The 14,820-nt window shown below is 35.8% G+C and overlaps 2 protein-coding genes across 2 annotated transcripts in view; both read right to left on the bottom strand.

Annotated features, from left to right (window-relative positions):
* Positions 1-14,820, bottom strand: part of LOC106665303 (RYamide receptor-like) — a 72,117-nt gene that overhangs the window by 23,006 nt on the left and 34,291 nt on the right. The gene's annotated exons all lie outside the window — the stretch shown is intronic.
* LOC106665304 lies at positions 13,081-14,258 on the bottom strand. The gene has a single exon (XM_014391632.2). The coding sequence runs from the start codon at positions 13,899-13,901 to the stop codon at positions 13,131-13,133; it is 771 nt and encodes a 256-aa protein (XP_014247118.1). The 5' UTR covers positions 13,902-14,258; the 3' UTR covers positions 13,081-13,130.

Genomic DNA, 14,820 nt, shown 5'->3' on the forward strand with positions numbered 1-14,820 from the left:
ACACTTTGTACCAAAAAGAATGCTACTAACTGAGGAATTGGGCGACAATTCATGAAGTGTAAAGATGTGATTTCTTAGAAAGCAGACTAGAAAGTATAAAACCGGACAGTTTGTTGTAACCCTAAGAAAACAACTCAGAAGTAAGTTTGCGACGAAGTTCTAAAGTACGTACTAGATTTCAACGGTTAGCCCAAATTACACATATGGCGTTGAAAAGTTAGGAACCGCCGAAGGGCCAACTAAAACTACCACTAGGGCAGAGTATCTAACACTATGGAGACGAGAAGCACGAAGTTCAGGGTATAATATGGGATGATACAATCCATAGGGCAACTTGAAACAAGTGCCCAGTGATAAATAACAACTGTTCAGAAGTCGAAGTAAAATGTTTTTTTTTTTTTTTTCTATTTCAAAACCAAATTGTAACTTCTATATAATACAAATAATTTAATGTGGTTTCCTTTTCAAACCATAATCTTCCTAAATAAGTATGTGTTGTGTTTAGTGACCGTTAGTTAATGATTATTTGAAGATCGTGAGATGCGGTCTGGTGTGACGTGGGTTTTAGAATAACATATTCTTTATCGCGCCAATGTTTCGATCTTTATTGAGATCATCTTCAGGGCCTGGGATTTATAAACATTGTTTTAATTATACAAATACATGTAGGATGTGAAAAAATGAATTTATACAATGCTAGAAATTTTAGACTCAATCAAAGTATTTGTACTCAAAGTGTTTCTTTTCTGTGTAGATGTGTCACCATAAAAAAATTCTATAAATATCAAAAAATTGCATACAATTTCCACCTTGATCAAATAAAAAAAAAATCTAACTGCAAACTTCTACACAGAAAACAAACACTTTGAGTGGGTACAAATACTTTGAGTCTAAAATTTCTAGCGTTGTATAAATTCATTTTTTCACATGCGTTTGTATAATTTAAACAATTTTTATAAATCCCAGCCCTGAAAATGATCTCAATAAAGATCGAAACGTTGGCACGATAAAGAAATTTTTTTTCTTAACCTACGTCACACCAGACCGCATCTCACGATCTTCAAATAATCACTTCCTAAATAACTCATTCCCGCATTTCAATACTCTAGATACTTGTATTCTTATATTTGAATGTTTATTTTGTTCAACGAAACACTTCTATCATAACTGTTTTTATTTTTGTTGTTGAAAAATATTGTATTTAAAAAGAGAATATGTTATTAATTTAACTTTTGATCTTTCTTCCTCTTTCTCATCACGGAATTAAAGGTAAATTCGGCTAGATTAATAATTTCTTTGGTAAGTTTCCAGGATGATTGCTTTCCTTTTACCGTGTGGGTTTGATCGGGTTAGAAAAAGGTTTCTTCTTGTTTGAGAACAACATCTAAAGCAAATAGCCACGGTATTAAACTCAGGGGCTTTTCTCTCTCTCTCTTTCTCTCTTCCCTTTTTTTTCCTCTTCTTCTCTCACTCTAATCACGCTGACACTCTTAGGTTATACAAATAAATTTCCAGAGGAGATAATTTTAACAGGTGTGGAGGACATTAAAGGTGAGCTTAACCTATGGTCGGACAGAAAAACTTTCCTCTTCGTAAGAAATTATCGAATGAAGCTTCTTTGCAGCGAGGGAGAAAAAGTTGATAGATAACATGCTTTATTTACATTAAAGAGAAGCATTACATAATATACAATATTAAAAGCATTTTACAGCATGGATGCTTATCCGTCTGCCGGAAGTTGGCTGTTATTTTTCAGGCGAGCGAAAAAAAACAAAAAACAAACAAACTATATAATAATGGTAATAATAGAAAACTATAAGTAAAAACTAAATTATAAAAACTAGCTAATTTTAGATACAAGTTAAACAATTATGACTCGGTATTATAATCGTACCTATATTGCCAGGCATGACGTGCATAGTGTGCTAGACCTTTCGACCTCTCCATATCCACGATATTTAACAGATCAAGCAGCTGAGACCTGGAAAGCGATTTATAACCTAGATACAGGATACGGAGTTCAGACAATATGGGACACTGGGCAACAGAATGAAAGATATCTTCCCTAGCTCTTAGGTTACAGAGCGTGCACAAAAAATTTCCGTCTTCCTTCCATGGCACAGAATTGAGGAACACTTGCTCGCATCTGAGTTTAAGAAGCCATCGAAGAGTCGGAAGTTTTATAGACTCACTAGCTTGAACATTTAGGTTAAAGGTTTCCTTAGAGTGGTCTAGGGCCTTAAAGAGAAGATACCTGTTGGAGACCTGAGCTCGATGCTCACAACTCACACGATGTTGATCACGTAGTTTGCACAAAAGTTTCATGGTATAATTGGGCCAACTCGAGAGGTTTTCTAAACAAAAAGAAAAATCGCAACCATATTGAGAAGTTAAAGTATTCCATTGCCGAAACCAAGAACCATTAGATTTAATAACCTCGAGAGCAATAATTTTGGAGATTCGGGCAACAGGGCCCTTAACTACCCTTAAAACAAATGAAAATTGCAGGGAAAGCGTAAAAAGGAAAATTTTATCCACTGCCGTCTCCATATAAAGCATATAGTTTGGAGTAGAATTAGGCAGTGAGATCTTCCTAATAAAAAAAAAAAGTTGAACTCTTTCTATCACTTCATAATCCTGGAACCCCCACACCTGGCCTGCGTAACACAAAATAGAACGGCACACTGCATTAAATACCTTGTACTTAGAGTAAACCGGGATTAGATTCTGGGTTCCAAAAAGTAACACCATGTTCTATTCAAAGCAACCTTCGCCACTGAAGCTTTGGATTTTAGAGAAAAAGTATCGCTCTTTAGAAGAAATTACAAAAGCAGAACCGCTAACCTAGGATGTTAAACTTTAAAGTTTTTTTTAATAGCTGAACTAAGGGGCGTCGATGGCCGCAACGGTTTTTTGACACGGCGCTCATCACTGAAAGGTAAAGTTCTCGGGTTCGAATCCAGCAGCCCTGCATTCGAACCCGACATATTTACAAATGGGCTTTTATTCAAAAACACTGGCACCCGAGGGTTTATATGACCTCTGCTGTTGCGAACCTTCGTAAAATTGAAAAAAAAAAATATCTGAACTAGTTAAAAGCAGCCTTTTACTGATTTAAAAAAATTTTCTGTCTATTATGCAGCACAATTGAGCATACAAGCATACAAGTCCCGTAAGTCCGATACCACGAATCTGGCAAGCAGAGGATATTTTTGTCTAAACTTACACTACCAAAAGAGGCATGGTATAGATGGTATATGTGGCAGCAGTACAGTTTTGTGAAGTTTCCTGCTAGTAAGTTGCACAATACAGGAACGTATTTGTTGCTGTGTTGCTATGAATAGCATGCATCACAGCCTGGAAGCAAGTATGGACCTAGACCAAGACTACGCATTGTTAACATGTCCGATATATTAACTACTTTGTCGGCCACCCAACTGTAGGTTAAAGTTTGGACAATACATGGAATTTAGATTAGGTGTAATAGGTGAAAACTACACAACGTACAATTAGATTAGGTAATTTTTTTAAAAATACTTTTAACATACTTAACCATTTTGAGAGTTTTTAATTGGTGAATATCATAGACAACAAAGAATTGTACAATTTCTATCAGACAAGATAAAATTTTATTTACTTCTTTCAAAACGGAATGTACCGATAATGTCTAGCGATGAGTGTTGTAGTTAAATTGGTGACATAAAAATATTTATGAAATATGTTGATCTTATAATCAAACGTTCGTTTGAAACAAGAGAGCTTTTGATATCAGACAATTTAAAAACCAGATCTTCCTACTTTGAAGTGAAGATGTAAATGAGTTCTCAATCAAATATTTTGTAAGCCCGGAGAAGTTGGTTCTGAATAATCCACTCGACAATACGCCAGGTTTCTTAATTGCTCTCTCTGCCGATCGATAGTCACAATTATTTTCAATAAACGTTCGACGGCCGAGAGGCTCAACAAGGAATAACCGACGGTCAGATCCGCTTCGAAAATCCCTAATGACGCTTTATACGATTCCTGTTCGCCTAGGAAAGTAAAATTAATCTATCGACCGACGTCTGAATTGGCTGTTCTCTTTACGAGAACGACTCTTTAAACCGGGAGATCCATCTTCTTGACGTTTACTGAGTGGCAACGCCTGTCACCGTCTTGCCAAGAAAATACGCGTCTGAGACGTAGTCTTGAAATGGCATAAAGGCGATGCCGATAGAGTCATCGAAAAAGACTAGAAAAATAACTTTCAAATATAGATCGTATCCTACTACGAACACTATACATATAATTCATACACTTGTGACGAAATAATTTTGAACGAAATTGACCTCAAACGTTTTAGCGAAAACTAATGAGGAGGTTTCAGAAGGATTATTGTCACTGGGTATATCTACAAGCGACAATAACCTTAAGAAAATAAATTCACTAATTTCGTGTCCGCTAGACCAATNTCTTAAGAAAATAATTGCTTAATGAAATCTTCGTAGCTGTAAATAACAAAATAAGAAAAAAAGGAAATTTTTTCTTTCATTCATTAATAAAAGCACAGTTTAAAAATTTTGCTTCAGCGGTTTTGTCTTTTTGATCTTCACTAAAATATCTTCGGCTATGTATCATTGCAAAGACCTGAAAAATTTCTAACCCAGCTTGACGAATTTGACGGCTTACGAACGTCAGCTCAATGATCCGGCAAACTACTTTCTGCAGCAACACATTCTCACATCTACAAACCGCTATCCCATGAAAATGAAATGACGTCATTTTAAAAACTTTTATTTCTTGTTCGTAGTCCGTGTCTTTATTTATTTTTCACCACAGAAAATTAAATGATTAAATTGAGTGTGACACGTTTAATTCGAAATGGCAATAAACTGAATATAATGTGTGGTGCTTAGTGACCGCCAGACGTTGAGTTTTCGAAAATCACGATAAAGAAAATGTTTTTCTGAAACCTACACCGACCGCATCTCACGATTTCGAATAATCACTGAGCATAATATTAAATTAACAAAGACCGTCTATATTAAAAATAGAGATATGAAAAGTATTTTTCACACAGACTATTTTATTTAGGGAAAAAGCAAGTTTGAGGTATCTAATGTAAATATTGCCGTAATAAAACAACTAACATCACAATATAGCACAAGCAACATTGTTGGGGAAAAGTATTGGCTACACTGTATAGGACAGTCGGATAGAGGTTATATTTGTAATAGACTCCTAACACGATAAGAACAAGCATGACACAATTACGCTGAGAAGAAATACTTTGAGCCCTGAAGATGATCCCAATAAAGACCGAAACGTTGGCATAATAAAGAAAAGGTTTTCTAAAGCCTACGTCACACCAGACCGCATCCCACTATCTTCAAATAATTTGTAATATACACTGACAGGCAAAAAATTCCACCCACTTGTACTGTAACTTGATTTAAATATATTTTTATATAGTAATCAAAGTTTCAGGTTTTTTAACTTTTAATAATTGAGTCTTTGTCTAAAAAAAGTACAAAAAAATATAAATTTCCAAGGAAAATGAAAAACGAAAAAAATACACAGATAAAATTTGTTTTAATTTTGTTTTAGATTTTTAATTAACATTTCAATATCGCGTATTTCCTTCTCTTGCCTTAATTGCATCTCGGCAGGCATTCTACCAGCTTGGAAATGTCTCTGCTGGAGGTTAGCCCATTCTCCGCAAAGAGTACTTTCAAGATCATGGATTGTATCAGGAAGTGATGGCCGTGCTCCTATTCGACTTTGGAGTTTATCCCACAAATGTTCGATGAGTTTCAAGTCTGGAGAAAGGGCTAGCCAGGCTAACACCTTGAAGTTATGTGTTGAAGGTACGTTGGTACTGTGCGAGCGTAGGATAGAATTAGAACTGTCGTTTATTTCATTGAGGATAGGCAACGCGTGATTTTCCAAAATTTCATCCACATAGCAAATGACCCTAAAAGACCCTCCACGAAGAACAATCAACTCTGTGCGACTCTCCATTGAAATCCCGCCCACATCATCGTTGAGCTACGTCGAAAAGGTTGGCTCTGGGAAAAAATACAGGCTCCGTACCTTTCATTTCGCCTTCTCCACACTCTTTCACTCCCATCTGGAAATCGTAGAGCAAATCTTCACTTATGTACAAAGTATAGCAGACCAATCGACCAAAGTCCAATGGCTGGGTTCTCTCTTTTCGGGTCAATTCTGGTTCTCTTACATGGCGAAAAACCATCAATCCATACTGATTTAATTATCTTCGAGCAGTTCGTTCAAAAATTTAGACACCTCGAACTTCCTGGAGTTGATGAATCGCTTGAACAACAGTAAGGTGCCGGTTTCGCCAAAATTCTCAAAGTTAGAAAACAATCATTCTGTAGTTCTCTTACCCTAGGGCGTCCAGAACCGGGCATTCTATAGTAGGACCCAGTTTTTCCAAAACGTCTAAAGGCGTCTCGCAGTGTTTAGAAGGGAACTCAGTTGCAATAGCTGCATACATGATGGAACGTCCATCATCAATAGGTCCCACACCACGCGCAACATCCTCAGCACTAAGTGGCAAATTTAACTTTAAAAATTGAAATTAAGAAAACGAAGCTAAAAACTAAACAGTTTATTACTTCAGGGTACAAATGAGACTGAATAAACATTTCAAATTCCGTAAAAAGTAAACAATGAAAAATCCTTTATTCCTGTTTTGGATTAAGGATTAAGTATATTTACCTCTAATTGATTTTCCCGATTTAAAAAATAGCGAAAAAATTATTTACTGGTAAAAACAATGAGATTATTAAGGTCAGGATTTTCTTTTATCAAGAAAAAAAAATCAATTTGATGGAATTTTTTTGCCATGACAGTATATGATGGAGGGAATCATGTTTGATCTCGTTCAATGTTAACTTTCATGAAGTTTAATAAGTAGAGTTAAGTAATATAATAGGATAAAAGTTAAGTAATAAGTAACTTATGTTATTATTGTTGTCAGCATAAAATTTATATTCTAATGCTACTTCTACTGTAATAAATATTTTAATTATCCAATGTTAAGGCTTTTTTGTGACTCGTGACGATTTAATTCGTCTGGGTTTATACCCTCCAGAGGCTTGGTGATGAGCTATTTAGTTCGCATGTTTTTTTCGATTTTAAGAGCTCTTGCTGGACACTCACGGCATCTCTTGGGCTGAGGTTGTATCAATGTGTAGCAGACACCTCATCAGCGAATGGAGGACTCATGGACAACTCCAACACCCTTGGCAATCTACTTTTTCCGATCATTTATCCTATTCCCTTTTTGATTTTTCACAAACATTCTGCACCAAGGGATGGTCTTGAAGAAAAAAGCAAATTCAGTTGTTCCTGTCAAGATTTCGACCTATTTTAAGGTCTCTGCTTTAAGGTATTCAAGGAAATATAAGTTCGTCTGTAAAAACTTTAATATATAAATCTGTAGACACATTGAAAATTGTTTTGCTATAATGATGACCTTATAAGTCGAGAGCTTGGCAGTAACAACTGAATTTGCTTGATTTTTTTTAAACACCATACCTTGAAAACCCTTCCAGAACTTCGTAAATAAAAGTTATCGATACTTCTAACATTGAACTTTCTGATTTTTCTCCTCTTGTCTGTCTAGTGCTCTCAGTTTCAGTTTTAGATAGTTTACGTACAGTAATTTTCGGTATATGTTTTTGTTTTTGTTGTCTTTATTTATATATATTTTTGTTATATTTATAGGGTGTGCGACGTTATGTGCTTCACCCACCTTTTTTTGGATGAAGGCAAATTGAAAAAACTTCTTATTTCATGGTTTCTGACGTATTTTATTTTGGCCAATACAGATTGCTTTCTTTCTCTATTGCAAAATACATCAACGATTTTTTTTTCAAATGAGATCCTATTATTTATTCCCATATTTTTGATAGTTTTTAGTCTCCCGAAAACAACAAAAAAATACTATTTTAAATTGGACATGCTGGAGCCCATACGCGCTTCTACAAGAAGAGCTCGGATGACCAGAGACCATCCAGCCAGTAAACCGGTGCCCGGTTTAAACTGTTTCTTTAAAAGATACGTAATTTTTAACCCAATTCTATTCCTTCAATTTTTTTGTTTTTCACACAAAATTGAAAATAAATATTGAAAGGTCTGTCCGGTTTAACAAATTCTTTTTTTATGTTTTCAAAAGACTAAATACGATTAAAAATGTGAAAAAAAAGAAATAGGGTCCCCCCAGAAAAAAAAATGAATTTGTGTTAGGCAAAATAAAGAACAGCAGAAAGAAGTTACATTGAAATGATGGGTGTAGAACATAATATAGGTCACCCAAAACCTTTGTGTTAATACCGAATATTTCCATCTCTGACATTTGGATTTTTTGGAAAAGATTTCTGATAAAATCATGATGAAATCTTTCCCATTCATAAAAAACAGCCGTTTCCAATGTTTCTAGGTTGTTAGGACTGGATTTTGCCACCTCTGTGGATTGAACTCGTCGTTTAAGTTAGTTACAAAAGTGTTCGATCGTGTTCACATCTGGACTTCGTGTTGGCCACACTAAGCGTTCAATTCCAACCTCATTGAGATAGTCATCCACAGTATTTGCTCTCTAGGGTCTGGCATTATCCTGCATTAGCTAGAATCTCTGACCGTCGTGGGGGCAAATACCAATACATGCGCTTCAATTATGTGGGACGTCCCCATAACATGAATGACCAAGCCACCGATCACCGTGGGATGCCAATTGAGAAACCATACAGCATGGGGCGTTTCTCCTGAGCATCATCAAATGAAATGTCGCCCTTTTTAAAATTTGAAACCAACTCTCGCCTATCTCTAAAGAGGACTCGTCCCTAATCTTCCATTGTACATGTTCCAATGCCTGGCCATTTTTTGAGCTGTGGTAAGAAGAGGCCCACGAGCCGGGTGTCGAGCCCTGAGGTTATTTTCGAGGCCTTCGTCTTACATTCGTGGAGGCATTCGAAGCATTTTGAACTTGTCTTATCAGACTTCTTATCTCATTTCCCGTAATGTTGCGGTTTCGTACAGTCTGATGACGGATGAATTGATTTCGTCAGTAGACCTAGTCGGCCCTGTTCTGATCTAGTATGAAGCCTTTTTTTATGAAGCGCCGAAAAACTCTTCTTATTGATGATGATATTAGTGATGATTTGATGATGATATTAGTGATTGATATGATTTTTTTTTTGGATACCAGGGACTGGAGGAGTTCCCTCCTGCGCATTGCAGCTGAGCTGTACAGCTTATTGTACTTTATCCCTGGATCCATATTTTGGGAGAGGGCTCGCAACACTAATGTGAACTTGAGACCCTGTTGTACCGGTGTTCTTCCATCGAAGAAACTCATTTTTTGAAGGGGGTTGGGACCAAATTCAGGGTCGCTGAGATCCGATCCCGCCCCTTCCATTGCATCCAATTTCTTTCAATTGCGGCCACCGGTCCCCTTAGGTGTCAGAAAAAATCCAGAGGCGACGGTGGGGATCGAACCCACGACCGCGGGATCTACTAGCTGAGAGTCTGACGCCTTAACCACTCAGCTACCGCGGGCCATCCCCCCATTGATATGATGATGATGATGATGATATTAGTGATTGATGATGATGATGGTGATATTAGTGATTGACACTCAATATCCTGGCTACTTCGCGGTGGCTGTATCCTTCCTCTAATACTGTTATGACCCTGACACTGTCATTCTCACTCACATGCTTGACTGGAGCCATTGAAAATGTTTGGGAATAAGAATAATATCAAATGAAATGAACGAAGAAAAAAGATTAACTGAAAGCAATCCTTAGACGTAGCGGAATGGAAATGCATAAGGTTACGTTTTGGGGATTAATCAGTACAAAAGTAAAAAAAAGGAAGTCAACAAAGCATTATTTACTGTTTATTTTGACTACGATAGCTATTATCTGTAACTAATATAGAAAGATAATGGATTTAATTTTAAACTCAATAAACTGAATGGTGCATTAAATTTGTGCATCAATGTTTAATTTGTGTTTATTTTTTCAAGTCTGTACTCATGCGTGTGTATAAACATATATACGTCTAGAATTGAGCTAAATAAATCTGGAATTAGTATTTATATTGTTTTTTGGTTATTATGTTTAATGTACATAATAAATACTGTTTGTGGCAATTAAAATTTTAAATAAATACAACTGTGTTCGTTTTTCTCTTTCCATTTAGTTACATTCGTCGAAAAATTATAATATCTTTGTAAGGTACCGTCAAATTTTGAACGGAATTGGTACTCAAAAGGAGTAAGAGCGATTCGAATCGAAAGCTTTCGATGAACGACATAAAATAAATCATGCTGGTCGTAAGCGGTTGAGAATATATGAAGGGGAACGCGTTATACCATTTTAAAAGCAGTCCCAAAAAAATTAAACGGAAAACTCAGTATTAGGCAACCCGGTTGTGTCTTAAAATTAAGATAATCTTTTCTTTTGCGATTTCTACTTTGGAGAGAAGGAACGTACATTGGAACTGATTTATGTGGGACCAANTCTCAGATCCATGATAGAGGTGTCCTTAAGCACAAAACCGAGACTTTTAATAGGTCATTCTCAGTAAAAGGTGCAATAACATTTTTGAGAATCCCTACATACATAAAACGATGTAAAAATATCAAAGATTGCCAGAATCGTCTTAAAAATCATCTCTTATCTAGTTATAATTGATGTCTTAAATTTAACTTCTTTTGTTGTTTTGCCCTGTTTTTGTTTTTTATATTACTATTTAGTGAGTAAATTTTTAAAATTTGTAGATTTAGATTAGTGATTTATAATTCATTATTTTTACTGGATTGTATTGAAAAGCATTTCTGTTAACTTATTTTATTTTACTAGCAACTTGCTTTTTAATTGCTCAATTATTATGTAAATTACAATGTTTATTTCAATAAGCAATTTTAAGTAAAAGTGTGGTGATTAGTGACTGTTTAGTCGAAGATTATTCAGAAATCGTGAGATGCGGTCTAATGTGATGTAGGTTTCCGAAAACATTTTCTTTAACGTGCCAACGTTTCGATCTTTATTGAGATCATCTTCAGGGTCTGGGATTTACAAAAATTGTTTAAATTTAAGAAATACATGTGGGATGTGGATAAAAGTGAATTTATACAATGCAAAATATATTTTTTATATTCATTCAAAGTATTTCTACTCACTCAAACTGTTTGTCTTCTGTGTAATTGTGCCATTCTTGCGTGTCGTGTCAAGAGTGCCTGTGAGATTTTGTGTTTATATACGTTGGATTTTGAAGGGGTGGGGAAGGGTGTCGGTATAGAAAAAACATTTTTGTATAAGGCGTCGGTTTCTTTGAGGTGAAAAGAGCCGACGAAGGGAAAGAACGTTGGTAAAGGTTCGGCCAGGTTATCCTTTCAGGATTATATAAACGGGGATACATAGGAAAAGGAAAGCTAAATTGTTGAAAAATTAGAATATGTAGAAATATGTGGAATGTGATGTGATGATATATGTATAAGAAGCCGACGCGTTACACAAAAATGTCTTTTGTATACCGTTTCCTTCCCTACCTCTTCAAAATCCAACGTATATAAACAAGAAACAGCAATATCTCACTGGCATTCTCAACACAACACTCAAGAATGGCACAATTACACAGAAAACAAACACTTTGAGTGAGTAGAAATACTTTGAATAATACTTTGAATGAATATAAAAAATATATTTTGCATTGTATAAATTAACTTTTTTCCACATCCCACATGTATTTGTTAAATTTAAACAATGTTTGTAAATCCTAGGCCCTGAAGATGATCTCAATAAAGATCGAAACGATAGCACGATAAAGAAAATGCTTTTCTGAAACCTACATCACGCCAGACCGCATCTCACAATTTTTGAATAATCTTTATGTAAAAGTTCAATGTAAAACGAATAGATGGAACATATTGACCACAAAAGTAAGGTTATTCGGTATAATTAATGTTTAGTAAATTAGAAGAAAGTTAAACTTAGTAACCATTGTATTTCACATTAGATGTCCGAATGGTCCTTGGGAACAAATCTTGTGTGATTGATAAATAAAGCGTTCATCATCATCATCTCTATGTACTCTTATAATCATTATTAAGACATATTGCACTTTATAAAACTTACTACATTTCACAAACTTGAAGCACAATTATGTTGAATAAAAAATTAATAACAATTAATTATACTAATTATTATCACTACTTTTGTTGTAAGAGTTAATATGGATTCATGCAATTTGTTTTATTTTTTTCCTTTTTATAATATGTATATAAATTTCCGTGATGATTTCCTGCAATTGTAAGTAGTTCATGGTTCCCTGTTTCAATAAGTGAAAACATTTGTTTGTAGGATCGAGTTTAATTTAAATTAATTGAAAACTAAGGAGACATAATTATATAAAGAATTCTACTTTCGATTTGTACAAATTACTTGTGAAGACGATGTACACCATAACATGATATTATTTCAATGTATCTCGTTAAATGTAAGGGAGATCCTTGAAACATAATTTTGTGAGTAAAAATAAAGCGATAAGATCAAATTAAATCTCTTTCTTTCTTTCTTAATTTTCTTTTACTCTTCCAGTCTTTCACTCACTTTTTGCTCCTTTTGAATTTTGGTCTTTATTTTCTCAGCTCTGTTAATTCTTTCTTTCTGACTTACCCTCATTTTTTCAATGTCTGTCTCTGTGCCCTTCTGTATATCCCACTCACTCTATTGTTTTGCATTCATCTGTTATCGACAGTGGGATGTTTTGAAGCCAGCTTCTCCCGACTTTTAGTTTCAATTAATTTAAAACAGGAATCATTAGTGGAATTAAAATAAAAACAGTTTTATGGTTATTGAATATAGAAAATAGTCATTAATAATTTAGCGTAGTAATTATTGTTAAAATAATCTGCAGATTCTAGCAATTTTATGTAATGCCACTGGTAGTCGAAGGGATCGCTGATTGAGGAAAGGAAGGGAACCAAAGGATTTATGTGAAACGAGCTATCTGTGGAACTTTAATTTTAGAAGGGTAGAAAGGTACTAAATTATAATCAAATCATTGTTGTAATGTTTGTGATCATATGTTTGTTTTATTTAATTTCAATAAATTGTACATCAACTTCCTTGAATGGACGACGATCGATTGCGACAGCGACGGCAACATCTGTAGAGTGCTAGAAACAACGCAATGCAAAGTTCCATGACAATTGTATACAGGACTAAGACGGCCAGAATATAATCACCAGGGCCTTTAATGTCGCCAAGTTTTTCCTTCACGATCAACTGAATGGTACAAAGCATGTAGGTTGAGAATAGGATGACGGAGACGTAGGAGTACACAATATGTAGGGTTTCCATGTTCATGAAAATTCCGATGCTGGATGAGATGCCCATGGCGAGTACAGCGATGAAAAAGAGGGCGTAGTAGATTTTGCACCCGGTCACATTTAACGACGAGCACCTGACCACGATGGACATCACAATAGCCACTGCGAACGCGGAAGACAGAGACACGTAAACGGAGTCGAGTGCGGGCACCGCGGCGGTTATCGTCACGACCAGCCCTAAACACATCGTCATAAAAAGGAGAAAGATTATTCTATAGTGTGGATTCCTTCTCCTTCTGAGGTGTTCGGAGAAGGTGATCCCACCACCAAGTACGCCAAAAACCGTTGCGGCTAGAATGGCGAACTGTGGGTGTGTTTCCGCCCATTCTAATGTCTCTTCGTTCGATGTGAGTCCTACGACGATGAGAACTATTATGACAATCTGGCTAGCAACGATGACATACATTTTCGCAGCGAATATCCTTTGCAACCTTTTGTTCGCGAAGCCCACCGGAACGTCAATCGATTCCATGTCCTCCTCGAGCTCCTCGCTCGACATGTCTCCGACAAGTGAGGAATTAATAAAATGGAAAATTCACTAAGTTGTCTGAAAATTATTTCTTCTTTAAAGCCGATATTTAACGGGATTAACATCCTCATATTTTTGTCCATCAAAAAAGTGCAATAAAAGTTTTTTTTTCACATTTGTCTACTCGCATAAAACAAAAGTATGTAAAACATATGTTTTCATTCTAAAATCCATGTTCTTGCATTTACAAACAAGGAATTAGTAAACTTTCGAAACTGGTCTCGAAATTAGTCAAATCTTAATTAATAGCAGGCCTGGTTCTCGTCGGCCACGGTGATGTCAAGTAGTGTCCGATACTCACATCTCCAAACCCTGGGGAAGCACAACAACCTGATGATATCTTGGGCCAAGGCAAGGGGAATTTTGGGTAACGAGAAAGCAGGCCCCGAACCTATTCTTGGGATAACAAAAACAAATATAGAATCCTCCATCGCAGAATGGATCCAAACAAAACAAAATGAGAAGTGGATAAACTCTAGCGGTGTTAGACATAGTAAACGTATGATGAAACAACTCTCACCAAGACTGGCAAAAGCACTGCTACAATTGGAGAAGGTCAACTCAGAGGAGTGGTAGGAGTACTAACCTGGCATCTGAGAAAACATCTGCACAACATGGGTATATACAACGATGATCCCAATTGTAGATTATGTAATGAGGAGGAGGAAACAGCCACTCATATCATCTTCGAATGCGAAGAAACAGCTCAATGGAGATTTAACCTAACATACGGAAAAAATTTAGGGAATCAAATTGCAGCAGCGACAGTCAATGACCTGATACTTCTAAGAAGAAGGATTGAGTCTATTGCACTGAACTAAGGAATTAGGAAGGTACAATAAGCCAGAAGGGGAGTGCAAACCCCGCTTCCTAGTATCCTTTTTCACCA

The sequence above is a fragment of the Cimex lectularius genome, unplaced genomic scaffold, assembly GCF_000648675.2.
Source record: "Cimex lectularius strain Harlan isolate CLEC.00 unplaced genomic scaffold, Clec_2.1 scaffold297, whole genome shotgun sequence".
NCBI classification, from domain to species: Eukaryota; Metazoa; Arthropoda; class Insecta; order Hemiptera; family Cimicidae; genus Cimex; species Cimex lectularius.

What these genes read in the sequence shown, in the direction of transcription:
- LOC106665304 (XM_014391632.2), bottom strand. Translation starts at nt 13,901, where the DNA reads ATGTCGAGCGAGGAGCTCGAGGAGGACATGGAATCGATTGACGTTCCG.